Here is a 13,322-nt window from a genome sequence, read left to right as displayed (position 1 = left end):
TTTAAAGGAAATAAAAGAAAGTGTAAAAGTGAATGACTGTTTTTATTAAACTAACATCATCCAACTAATCCTCTTTTATTTTTAACTATTTTTGTAAGAAATAAAAAGAAAATGTTAACTCTGTAACCAAAAAGATTTTTTTTTTTTAAATTCAACTTCTTTTATTACTGTTTATTTCCAATTCTGTGAGCATCTTTTTATTTCAATGTTATTGTTATTTAAAAGTAATAATTAATAATAATTATCTTATCTGTAACACCTGGCCAAGTAATCAAATATTACTGTAAAGTAAAAAGCCAAAGTAAATTAAGTACTAAATAATAATCATAATTTCAAACCTAAAACCTTAAAACATAATACAGTTTACACTCAATAGAGGTCTCAGGTACACTTATTAAATATAAGGAATAACAAAATAATATGAAATATATGCAATTGAGAAAGAATATAAGAAAGTTAATAAAATATTACACTACATTAATATAATGAGATGATAAGGACGTAAAACATAACATAAATAAGAACACAAAATAATTTATGGATTCTGAAAATCCATTGCTTTCATGTGCTTCTTAAATTTAAATAATGACGTGGCATAAATATAAATATTTAATTAATTTTACAGAATAGTTGTTTCTTTATTATGTGATTTTTCGCACTTTTGTGGTTGGTTAACTTAAAAAGAAAAGAGAAATTATTATAAATGAATGCCAAGATAATTCATCAGAAATGGTTAGTACCACAAAAACTATAGAAACAGAATTCATTCAAAGCAACCGTAAATTTTCTCACATAGATTTTCATAATGGCTAAAGTGGTAACGGAACATACTCAAAAACATGAAGATGGATATGCTGAAGAGCATCTTTTTATTCAGCTTTCTAATGCATTGACCCGGTTAAAAAACTAATGTTTTGATCCACTAACCATTTGATGGACTTATTCATTTTTTTTTTTTTTGCCACTTGATCGAAACTAACACCGAAATTAGCTCTACACCATTTGCTTAAAATATTCATTATAACTTGTAATCAAATAAAATAATAACGGTTAACTAATTAGGTAAGAGATTAGCTGAGTTGTTAGCGAATACTGGATTCCAACGCGAAGTTCACGGGTTCGAATCCAGCTGCTGGCCCTTAGATTTTCTCTTTCTACAAGCTTCTTACAGCTCACTGTCTGGTGATGGACAGTGTTGTCTGTAACGAGATCACACTGTCCAATGAAAAAAAGCTCTGGGCGCCCATAACCTCAGTTGTAGATGCGCCTTAAATACAAAAAAAAAAATTAATTGCTAATAAAAACTTTGAAAAAATTATTCATACGCAAAACGAACTTTTTAATATCGAACCAAGGTTATTTTTTATTTTAAACAATATCGTAATGAGATTTTTTAAAAGATACACTCTGTATGGTCTCTAAATTTTTCTTTTATTTCGTCTTCTTAATAAAGTTAATAGCTGTAAACTTTAATCGATCTCTAAACTTTAATTTTAACTTCTTACCACCAACTTTTCGCTTTCAATGAAACATAAACCAACATGTTTTCATTAATAATTTAAATTACTTATTAATTAATTATGTTATCTTCCCAAAGTGTTTTTTTTTTTAATGCAAAACAATTTTTTTCAGTTCAGAGATTCACAAAAAAGTTATGAAGGAAAGAATATAAAGGAAGTTTTTCTAAAAATTTCCTGTACGATCTTCTAAACTTATTTTAGCCTAATTATTTTTATTATCTTCATGCACAATTTAAATGTTATTTTTTTCAGAACTACGGAAGAAAATGACTTGAGTTCCACAAAAATATATATCAGACGTACACCAGCATAGATACAAATAATAATAAATTCTAAAATAAATTTAGAAATATTTAAATTTCGCCATTTATAAAAATATACATGTAACATAATAATTTTATCTCTATAATTATAATTTCATCAAGTACTTCTAGCAGCTTTACAGTAATTTACATGATAAAATGTGTACCTCAAATTTTACTCATGCAATATTAGTCGTAATTAAAAATCATAATTTTTGCATAGAAGTTCGGTTTATATATCCTAAAACTTAGGTTCTTTAGTTTATGAAAATATTAATTGCTGATCAAATTTTTAGGCCTCTTCACTCACACACTATAAAATTCAATCAGTTTTTTTCACACGTCCACAAAGAAAATGGAAATGATAAAATATAACTGAAAGAATAATACAAAAAAATCCTTTTATTTTGTGGTTATACAGTAGAAAGGTTTATTTTTTGGGGGGGACATATGAATATATTATAAGAAGTTAAATAAACGTAATTTGGGTAAAAAAGCGAATTTTTTTTTATATGAAAACTTAAAATAACAGGGTGTGCAAATACTTTTTTTGCCTATTGTACCTACAACGTGAGATTCGAACTGAGGATCTCCCAATTACAAATACATGTTCGTGACCACTACACCAAACATCTGCCTTCGAAAATAAATATAAATGTGTTCTATGTATGTATATTATAGTGTGTGAGTGTGTTTGTTAAATAGATGAAAATCCAAAATAGAACAATGGAGTCCCGAGGACTTTAGAGTAACATAAAACACCCCAGAATTAACCACAATCTAACAAGTGAATAATGGAACAATTGATATCAAAATCTTTTCTCGATACTTAAAACCTTAAATATGGCCACCTAACCTATCAATAAAAATAATAATAATGTATCCAAAAAAATATATTCTATATTTAAAGAATTATCTTTGATAAATATAGAACGTGGAAAAAAGTAATGTTGTTTAAAGCAGTACCTTTTTTTTTGTGAATACTATTGAAATTGCAATGAAATAAAAACAAAATTATTTCATAAGACGTCACATTAAACATTTTTTTTTTTAAATATAGAATTGTAATCTTATATTTACTATTTTTTATTTTTTGTAAAAATCGTGCAATGATATATTTTTGTAGTACTGATCTAATCTATAATTTACATTGCATTAATAAGCTAATTTTTATATTTTCAAGTTTTACTTTGTATAAAATTGTAAAATGTGTACATTTTTAGCATACATAAATATTGATTTACTAACATTATATGTATATTATATATCTTCTCTTTATTTTTCAATTTCTGCGTATGAAACAGAATTCTTGCTCCTCTGCTTTATATTAATTAAATTATGTTAGATTTATTTGTTTCATTATTATCACTGTAGTAAAATTAACGCAATTCATATACTAGTACAAACCAAAACTATTTTAGTTTATGGAGCAATGATGAACATTTCAATAGCAACTTTCCAGAACGTAATGCATTAATATACCAAATAAAATTTTTTGGTGAAGTAAATATTGATACAAAAATGTTAACTCACAACTGATGTTATTTTGGAAGAACAATACTAATTTCAAGTTACAAAACTAGTCTGAAGAAACAAAATATCGAAAAAATCTTGCGTATGTAGAATTTTTCGTTAAAAAAAAAAAAAATCCTTAATAAGAAAAACAAAGATAAGTATAAACAATAAATTAATTATCAGGTTCATTAAGATCACACAGATTTCACAAAATAAGTCCCTAATTAGTTGTTAAAAAGTACACAATAGTCACAATAGATTTAATTGTTAATGTATGAAACGAAGACAATCTACAAAAAGTAACTGCAAATCACAAAACCAAATGGATAAAATCGTAAAGCGACTTACCATTATTTTATTAAAATCCAAAATTATAAATGATATCACCTAAAAAAACTTGCTTAATACATTAAAATGCAGAATAAAGAATATTTTAAGAATTAAAGAAAACAAATGCATTAAAAAATACAAACATTAAAGGCCTTTGAAACAGATTCTTTGATTATTTCTTCTTTTTTTTAAATTACGGATAAGTGAAAATAATATCTGACATTTCAGAACATGTTGCAAAATACTAAAATTTTTTCAAAACTTTCAGTAAACAAAGACATTTAACACGATTAAAATTATTTACATTTTGTAGCATCTTATCTTAAAAGTACGGAGTATATTTTCAATTTTTCCCCCTCCATACTCTTCAAATAAGAAAAAAAAAATTATTTAAGTTTCCTGAAATTGCAGGTACCAAAAAACTTTTTTGTTTCAAAGAACGTAATACATATATTCTATAAAAGCAAGAAATAGTTACGTAGCCCTATAACAACGAAACTTTTTGCATTAGATACATTTTAAATGAGTACGGAAGGAATATGGTACTTCGCAAGAATAAAAAAGTATATAAATATTAAAAATATTACTAAAAAATCGTCAACCTGATCGTGAAAAGTGGTCCGCCTTCTATCAAGGTTAACCAATACTAGTAGACAAAAATTAATTGAGAGAAACACAATCTCTTGATTCAACACACAAACTATGCGAAAAAGTGCTGTGAATTTCTAAAGTACTCCGGAATTAACAAGACAGGTTAATGTGACCTGACTTGTGCAACAGATTTAAATTACTCGATTACTTTTTGTTTAAAATGAGAACCGCATGGAATATTTTAATAGAATGACAAGATGGAAGATATAACCGATTTTATTGTTAAGTTTGGATTATCCAGAGCATACGAGATCTTGTTTTCTTGAAAAATCTTGATAAGAAAGGCACTTCTGAAATGGAGGGGAACAGGGATGCTGTCCTCTAATTTGCCAATTATGAGTTTTTTAAGTAAAAATCGGTAAAAATTATAGTTTTTAAGAAAACCCAGCTATATAGGTAGTGGAAAGAGAAAGTCGTGTGAGTGTGCTCATAAGATATTTCCTAAAATAGTTCCATTAGAATGTATTGTGTAATTTAAAGAAACTACTATTCGGGAAAAATTCTAGTTTTTAAGAAAACCCAGCTATAAAGATGGTGGCAAGAGAAACTCGTGTGAGTGTGCTCATTAGATATTTCCTAAAATAGTTCCATTAGAATGTATTGTGTAATTTAAAGTAACTATTATTCGGTAAAAATTCTAGTTTTTAAGAAAACTCAGCTATATAGGTATTGGTAAGAGAATGTCGTGTGAGTGTGCATATTAGAAGTTAAAAATTAAATTGGAAATTAAATTAATAATCATGGTCAACTGAGCCGAATATTGACGACAAAAACCGATCGCATTCGGCTTGTTAGAGAGAAGAGAGAGAAAATATGATATTAAAAATCACGGCTAAGGCTGGATGGGTTAGAGATCCAGTAATTCCTGAAATTCACGGTTCTCTAACCCATCGGTCTTTGATGGCATAGGTTTATACTGACTTTACTGCTCTGTAGCGAGTTTATCCGCTATATCTCGGGAACGGATAATCGCAGAAACTTCAAATTTGATATTTCATTCAGGTGCCACCACCGGAAGCGACAATTAATTTTTGGTCAAAATAGGTCTACCGGAAATACCACTTTACTGAATAGATTTTTCACTTTTTTAACTTTTTTTAAAAAACCGCTTCTTGGATTTTCTTCAAACTTGGTATAATTACAGCCCACAAATAGCTCTATAACTTTTATTCGAAACATTTTTCTGGAATACTTCGATTAAGGGCATTTTTGGGGGAGGGGGTGGTTGGTCCGGTAGAATGCCAGTTCGCTGTAATGTATGGACTTATTCTTTACTGAACAAATATTTTGTACATGAAAATAGCTATCATAAGGGTCTGTGACATCTAATAAATTCTAAAAAAAATTAATGCAGTAAAATTACTTAAATATTATCAATTGTAATAAAAAATGTCAATTAAACACATGCTTTTTCGAACGTTTCTACATTATTGAAATTACGATCTAAAATATGAATGAAATGTGGATACTTGCTGATTTGCGAACATTTTGTCGCTTAGTAACCCTTATTCTTTACTTTTTGAACTGCTAGTTTTTGTTTAGGAATATTAGTAAGTATTGATGATGAATGTAATTCGGAGTCTGAAGAAAATTTAAAATTGTGTGAGTGTTCACACCAGGTATTCACTTACAAGTTATATTAAATTCAAGATTCAAGAAGAATCCTAATGAAAACACTCAGTTTGTTAGACAGCTTCAGAGCAACATGGTCTGTACTATTTTATCAGGTTTCCAAGTGCAATGCGAACAAAAATAACAACAGACACGAACTAAAAATTCATTGCATAAAAACAATACTTGCATTATCTAAATATATCAACGGTAACCATTTGCTAAATACCTACAATCAATGTATGGGTGCTTAGGCACAAAGAGATTTTTCTCTTGAAGCTTAATAATTTGGTTGTTTTCCGAACTGACCAGATATTTTAGCCGAATTTGTTTGTTTGTGTTTTTGTTTTTTCTTGTGTTTTTTGGTAGATCGTAGAAACACTTTCTCCGCTAGCAAAATTATGTTATATCACAATTATCTCAATAGAATAATTAATATTCCAATTCCCTTTTTTTAACTTTAATTATTGCTGAAGATATAAAAATATAATTTTAAACATCCTTACGGTTTTCCGGACTTACATTTTACTAACAGTGAGTCCTTAAAAAAAAAAAAAAAAAAAAAAAAAAAAAAAAAAAAAAAAAAAAAAAAAAAAAAAAAGCACTGCCAGAGTTGAGTTTAACACCACATTCCCCTTCCCAAACTCAATGTAGATTTTTTTGTTTGTGCTTATTACGTCACACCCTTTTTGATACTTAATTTAATCACAGTACCACAGGTAACAGTATTACCATAATTTAATAGAAAACAGGAGCACTAAGTTCAATTTGAAACAAAAAAGTATACACTGATCCGCAAATTCTTTGAAAAATCAACAACACAATGAAAGACAAAAGTAGAATTCTGCTTTCAAGTTACGGAAATGTCGCATCAAATAGCAGTATTTTCTTGCTCTGATATGCGTTCAAAGTGACAATCTTATAGTAATTATTAAACCAAAATTAATATTTAAAATCAAAAGGAAAGAAAAATATCTTTCAAAATTCATTTAATGAAGACTGCTTCATTGAAACAAGAGACCTGTTACATTACAATAATTGTAAGCAAACAGTCTTTTATTTATTTTATTTTTTTAGTAAAATGAAGTTATACAGAATTATAATCAGGTTAAAAGTAATGATATTGACTTTATTTATACGAATAATTGCTTACATTACTCTTGCTCAGCAAGAGAGGCTGTTTTGTATCTCAAGTATTTGGCATTGTTGGATATAGAATATCATAATGCCCTGGTCTATACAGCAAGTGTACATCTATGTTAGCCGTTGACGAAGCGACATCTTCAGGGAAATCATGTGCCATTACTTCACTTGCTTCACCTCGATCCATATATTTTACTCGTACACCCACATTTAATGCTGAACTCAATGCGATAATATGTATATGATCACTTTCTTTATACATTGGTTCTACTTCCTGCAAAATAAAATAAAATTTTGGAATATGAAGTTATTGTTATGAGTTCATAAGAAGGTACATGAAGAGTATTTATCTTGCATATTAATTATTGAAACATTTTGTTTGGATTGGTAGTTCAGTAAACTAGTTTGCTTTTTTCTTTTTTTTTAAGACTAAGTCAGGTCTTATGCGCTTAACATGATTTGCTATTTGGCAATACTTTGATTGAAGATGAATTCATAAAAAACTACAGTAAGCCCCCTTTAAAAAAAAAAGTTTTAAAGAGATCATTTGGACCTATCTACGAAAGTGAGCACTGAGTATAAGGAAAAAATACTTCTGAAATTAAAGCGGTCAAACTAAATTAAAAATAAAACTAAAACACAAACCTGATGGCAAAAATCCACTACAGTACGATTTCCTTCAATAAAGTTACTGTAAAAATCTTGTTTTTCTTGAAGATGGGCAGAAGCTATTAATCTTAGATAAACTACAACGTAATCACTGTAACCTTGTTCATTGAACATCTTATACAATTGTTCATTAGCTTCATTACCACCTCGACCAACCACAGTAACAACTTCCATAAATACATCATGAAAATCTTCTAGTGTAAACTGTGGAAAACTAAGAGCAATTAATTTATCTTTGCTCTTTTTTGCCAATTCTCTAAAACTGAAGAAATTGATACGCTTTTAAATTATAAATCGTGATTAAATATTTCTTGATACTTCATTAAATGCAATTATTACTCTGTTACAGACAATTCTTGTTAACAGTGGGAGTTCGATAAGTTCCGTCGTGCGCCATTGTTCATAACGGTCCTTTAATAAAAGGAATTCCTAATTTTAAAATTTTCAAAATAAAAAAAGCTATTCAGAAGCAAAATTAATGTCGTAGCTTCCTTTATGAGTGTGGAGAAGTCAAAAAGTACTTTCGTACTAGTATGGCTATCACAAATGTGTACAGAAATCGCACTTTTAAAAGAAAATCAAGGGGACATTTTCTAAATTCAAACCAATTTCTTTCCAATTCAAAAAGGTCCGTAATATGTAAGAAGGTTCTTAATGCAGTAAAGTACGAGTGTAAGTAATTGATTAATGCTAACTAGGCCAGAACTTAAAATTATTCTACTTTATGTGTTGAACAAATAATTTACCGGACATCCATAGCAAGTAACTTTTCAACGTTTCAGTCACACCAGAAAACTTTTACTATTTAATTCTAGAACTTGACCGTTTCTGACAAGTTTGGATATAACTTTTTTCCAGATGTAGTTATCTCTCATGAATTGCTTGCTGAACACTGCTTTAGAAAAAACATAGGTTCGGATACCTTATTCCAACCGAATTCTTGCCACTGCATTAAGTTAACACTGAATCTCCTGTATAATATAACTACATACATTTATCTGGAACAACTGAATATATTTTGTGACCTTTTCTGAAAGATTTCAAGAAATAGATCATGCACTGAGGCCACAACGTAAGTATTAACAAAATATGATCCCGTCAACCCAAGTGGCTTGTACATGAGTATGATTACAGAATGTAGCGTCAATATGAATTATCTATTCGTTATTTAATAATTGTTTATGTATTCGAGATGAAACTCTCTGTATAAACTATATAAAAACAAAGACACAAACATGGGCGCAAAATTATCAAACGGGTGTCAGTTTTTGCAAGATCCTTATATGTGGATACCGTTTTAACAAATAATTTGTCAATAAGAGTTGATTCAGATACACACCTTTCGTATTCATCTTTTTTGTTGATAAGTTGTTCTAAATACGCAAAACCAAAAGCACGAAAAAAACAATTCCCATCTGGTCTTGTTCGCCTAATGCTTTCATATTTACCATAAAGATTTTGAACTTTTCTACGATATATTTCATCATTTTTGTATTCACTTTCCAAAGTGCTTAAACTTTCCTTTGGTCCAACTAATTGAATTCTGTCAGAAATCTAAAAAAAAAGAAAGTTTTAAATAATATAAATACGCGAATATAATATCCAACTGATTAGTTTTTTAGAAATTTTAAAGACTTACTTCTCTTTCGATTTCCCTATGCTGCTGTATAATGAGTTCGTCATGTGATGCGTCTGAAATAATACTGCTTTTTCCCTATCAAAGTATACATAAAAGAGAAATAATGCCAGAAAATACTTACTTGATTCTGTATTTAGTTCATTTACAACTTCTTCACTCATTTTCTAAATCTAATTTTGTAAATCGTATCAATAAACACTGCCTTCGGATCTCATTCAGAAACAATATTTATTAACTAACAGAAATGAATATGTAACCCTACAAACACAACAAAAAACAAATTGGGAAGGTTACTGAGGATCAAAATATTATTCATTACATAATTGGCAACGTAAATAAATATTTTGTTAAATTAATTTATAATTCTAAAGCATTTTTCAAAGTGAAGAATTCCTATTTTTGGGGATAAATAATAATTAAATTAATTGAAAATACAGCATGTGATTTATTCTAGCTACTTGAATCTTAGATCGCATAGCGGCACTTCTTGTAGTGGTCGAACAAGTATTTACAGAAAAATCCTGGCATTTAATTCATCCTTTCAATTTGGCTTTTCAAATTAAAATATTTTAAAAGAACTAAAATACTTGTGATACATATAACCCTAATTGCATGTAATAGTTTTAAAGAAAAATTTACATTCTATGTGATTATTTTAACTCAAATTACTTTGGAACAGTAGGTTATTACTTTATTGAAATCTAAGACCTTTACGTCGTTTCTATCATACATATTCCGGTAAACAGAAAGATTAGTTTTGTAAATTAAATACATTTCTAGCTAGTACTTTATTTTCTCCTACATAGGAGAGGTACTTATTAAAACTGCAGTTAAACTTGTCTTTTTTTATACATCAAAACTTATTAGAAAGGTGACAAAATTGCAAAATTCAATAGCTAGTTATTTACCTCTCGTTCGCGTGCAATATTTCCTTTAAAATCTTTTCTTCTTTGAATGATTAATGTACGAGAACCTTAATCGTGCAAACATTAAACTATATTTTTAAATTTAAAAATGAGAGTGTTCATGAACACGATATACTTACCATTGCAAATGCAATCTATCAAACTAGTTTTTTTTATTGTAATTTACGTAATTAAATTAAATATTACTAACAAAAGACATGGAAAATTCAATTCTACGGTATAGTTTGACCCTTTGATTGATTTAAGTACAGCTGAAACATTTTTATAATCTAGTCAGCATTGATTACTTGTCTTCTGTGTGACCACAACCTACACATTTTCCTGTATGTAACTGTATGAAGAGTCAATCCGACAATGGTATAGTATATTATCTACAATCATCCTAATTATGTAGACCTATTTTAATTTAATTATTAGGAATATTTTGTTTAGAGTAGCAATATTTTTATTTTCTATATGAATTTATTTTAATTAAACCGCTTAGTCTTTTTTTACGTTTTAGGTTAATGTACCTAAGCAAAGGAAAACATTTTGTAAGAAGTGCAAAGTGCACAAATTGCATAAAGTCACACAGTACAAAAAATCTAAAGAAAGGCATGCTGCCCAGGGAAGAAGGAGATACAATCGTAAACAACAAGGTTATGGTGGACAAACAAAGCCAATTTTTAGAAAAAAGGTACATAGTTTTATTTCCACTAATTGTTTCTTATTTAATTGTTGTTGTAGACCTATAAAATATTTTATGATCTTTTCACTCAAAAAAGATTTTTAATTGTACAGGCTAAAACCACAAAGAAAATAGTGCTTAGAATGGAATGTTCTGATTGCAAATACCGCAAGCAAGTCCCACTCAAAAGATGCAAACACTTTGAATTGGGGGGTGACAAGAAACGAAAGGTAAATGAAAAAAGTTTTGATTTTATGTAGCAGTTCATCAAATGATGGTTCATAAATTCATAAAATCTTCGCGTAATTATCAATTAGTGCAACTGAAGCATTTTGATAATCTAATCATCATTGAATTATAGTAGCAATCTTTATATCTTCCTTAGAAATTAACACTGCATTGCCAATGCTCGAATTTAGACAGTTATTGCCAATGTGGAGTCTTATTGACTCCATAATTTATTTTTATCTTTTTTTATATTGATTTCAATTTTAATAATGAAATTTGCATTAAAGGATGAGAAAGAATAGGAATTAAGAACGAAAAAACAAATTTTGCCCACGGCTTTAACATTTCACGCAGAAGGAATTAACTTCAACTTAGGATCGCAGTAATTTCAGTATTTTCTGGAACCCTGATTGATCAGGGAATTTTTCATTTTTTGAAATTACAATCGCTATTTTTTCAATTACTGTGCGCTGTTGACAAGGATCGGAAATGACTCAATTCGCTACAAGTTTTGCTGCAATTCGGACATAAAATCAATGAAAGAGGCTTTTTTGTGTCTTCATACTTTCTTTGAAAATTATGTAAATTTATCACATTAGCATTTAAGAAATAATCTGGAGTCAAGTTAATAACAGAAAATCTACTTATATTACCAATCAGGAGTTGAAATGACTCCGATATGTTTACGTGTAATGCCAATCTGGAATCAAAATGACTCCTATGATTCAAGTAAACTAATCAGCAAAAAGAAACTAAGAATTCCATGGTCTTCAGCTCACGACTATTAAATGGTGAAAGAGTGGGGATAGCATATCTAAGAGCATTTCGGGGTTGCTATGAGATGTGGGGAAACAGAGACCATTCCTATTGTTTTTGGAGTCAAATTGACTCCGGATTGGCAATGCAGTGTTAATTGAATTAATCCGGATCAGGAATAGAATTAAACACAGAATCGGACAGTTTGGATTTGTGTTCTATAAACTTCTAAAAGCAGGTGATACATGTTTTCGAGTAGTTTATTTTAAAGAATGAGAACCACAATTTCCGAGGGTTCGGTTTGGTGATGTGTGCAATGTTACGTGAGAGTTTAATGTTAAATCAGTAAATTTCTATTGGATTTACAGACATTTCATGCACAGATTGATCAGTCGTTAGGTTGCAATTTTAATAGCCTGCGATTATAAAACTGTGCTAAAATAATTTGGACTGACGGCCGACTGCAAAATAAGCTAATTTGGAAAATACTGTTAATCCATACAAATTATTTTTATACAATAAACATGATTGAATGATGGAATGTTATAAAATATAAATAAAAGTCAAAATTTTCAATGGATAGGAAAAATATTTGGGGCACTGCCCCGTTTTGCTCTAATAGTTTCAATGTTTTCGGGAGAACCTTGCTCTTCAGAAGATGCTTGTGAAATTTAGAGCTCAAGGATATCGTACGGCATTTTAGGCACAGTTTATGGGTATCTACACTCTTTTAGAGGGACATAGAAAGGTGTAAGGCTAACACAAGCTCAAATCTAATTGATAAATTACATAAAAAGTAAATAAATAAATTAATCACCGTAATATTTTATGCACAGGTTGATCAGTCGTGAGGTTTAAATCGTTATAGCCTGCGATTATAAAACTGTGCTACAATAATTTTGGATTTAACTGCTATCTGCAAAATCTCTTAATTTAATTGGATAGAGCATTAGTTAATCCATACAACTAATCGTTAGACCAAAAAAAGAAATTACATCATGATAAACTACTACTGGGTGGTCGCTTATTCCCAGAATGTATTGAATAGGACAAACAATAGATTTGGCTTTATGGAAAAATGTCTAATTCTATCATTCATTGAATAATTCCTATAAGAAGTAATTAATTTTTTTTTTTATTGTTTCAGGGCCAAATGATCCAGTTTTAATTTTTGATAAAGTAAAATTGGTTTTTTTGTACATAAAACTTCCTGAAAAATAAAACTATTATAAGTTTTACTTTTATTGATTTATTTCAATTCCTAAAGAAAATCACAGTAAATTAAATTCATTTTGTGAAGTAGAGAACTATGTAATATACCTCACTCATAAAACACTGTTAATTTACATAAATTTACGCAAAGTA

At 28.8% G+C, this 13,322-nt stretch overlaps 2 protein-coding genes across 3 annotated transcripts; one reads left to right on the top strand and one right to left on the bottom strand.

The window, feature by feature from the left end:
- Positions 1 to 7,037: 7,037 nt before the first annotated feature.
- LOC141457166 (ubiquitin thioesterase otubain-like) lies at positions 7,038 to 10,564 on the bottom strand. Of its 2 annotated transcripts, XM_074133737.1 has the most exons (7): positions 10,426 to 10,485; positions 10,289 to 10,353; positions 9,502 to 9,638; positions 9,381 to 9,433; positions 9,081 to 9,295; positions 7,718 to 8,003; positions 7,038 to 7,346 (listed from the first exon to the last, which is right to left on the bottom strand). In XM_074133737.1, exons 3-7 carry the CDS (start codon positions 9,539 to 9,541, stop codon positions 7,119 to 7,121), a joined length of 822 nt encoding a protein of 273 aa, XP_073989838.1. In that variant the 5' UTR covers positions 9,542 to 9,638; positions 10,289 to 10,353; positions 10,426 to 10,485; the 3' UTR covers positions 7,038 to 7,118. The 2 variants fall into 2 exon arrangements, with proteins under 2 accessions (XP_073989838.1, XP_073989837.1); XM_074133736.1 differs by lacking the exon at positions 10,289 to 10,353 and having other exon boundaries at positions 10,426 to 10,564.
- Positions 10,516 to 13,195, top strand: RpL36A (ribosomal protein L36A). The gene is made up of 4 exons (XM_074133740.1): positions 10,516 to 10,663; positions 10,809 to 10,982; positions 11,087 to 11,203; positions 13,105 to 13,195. The coding sequence occupies exons 1-4, from the start codon at positions 10,661 to 10,663 to the stop codon at positions 13,123 to 13,125; spliced, it is 315 nt and encodes a 104-aa protein (XP_073989841.1). The 5' UTR covers positions 10,516 to 10,660; the 3' UTR covers positions 13,126 to 13,195.
- The last annotated feature ends 127 nt before the right edge of the window (positions 13,196 to 13,322 follow it).

Source organism: Rhodnius prolixus, unplaced genomic scaffold, assembly GCF_049639745.1.
Source record: "Rhodnius prolixus isolate KJV_2025 unplaced genomic scaffold, Rpr scaffold_10, whole genome shotgun sequence".
Lineage (NCBI taxonomy): Eukaryota > Metazoa > Arthropoda > Insecta > Hemiptera > Reduviidae > Rhodnius > Rhodnius prolixus.
This window is presented reverse-complemented; position numbering and strand designations above follow the sequence as displayed.

What these genes read in the sequence shown, in the direction of transcription:
- LOC141457166 (XM_074133736.1), bottom strand. Translation starts at nt 9,541, where the DNA reads ATGAGTGAAGAAGTTGTAAATGAACTAAATACAGAATCAA. An exon ending in TGAACTAAATACAGAATCAA is followed by an intron (nt 9,434 to 9,501) that starts GTAAGTATTTTC and finishes GTATTATTTCAG; the next exon opens with ACGCATCACATGACGAACTC. An exon ending in ATAGGGAAATCGAAAGAGAA is followed by an intron (nt 9,296 to 9,380) that starts GTAAGTCTTTAA and finishes CTTTTTTTTTAG; the next exon opens with ATTTCTGACAGAATTCAATT.
- RpL36A (XM_074133740.1), top strand. An exon ending in AGCCAATTTTTAGAAAAAAG is followed by an intron (nt 10,983 to 11,086) that starts GTACATAGTTTT and finishes TTAATTGTACAG; the next exon opens with GCTAAAACCACAAAGAAAAT. An exon ending in GGGGTGACAAGAAACGAAAG is followed by an intron (nt 11,204 to 13,104) that starts GTAAATGAAAAA and finishes TTATTGTTTCAG; the next exon opens with GGCCAAATGATCCAGTTTTA.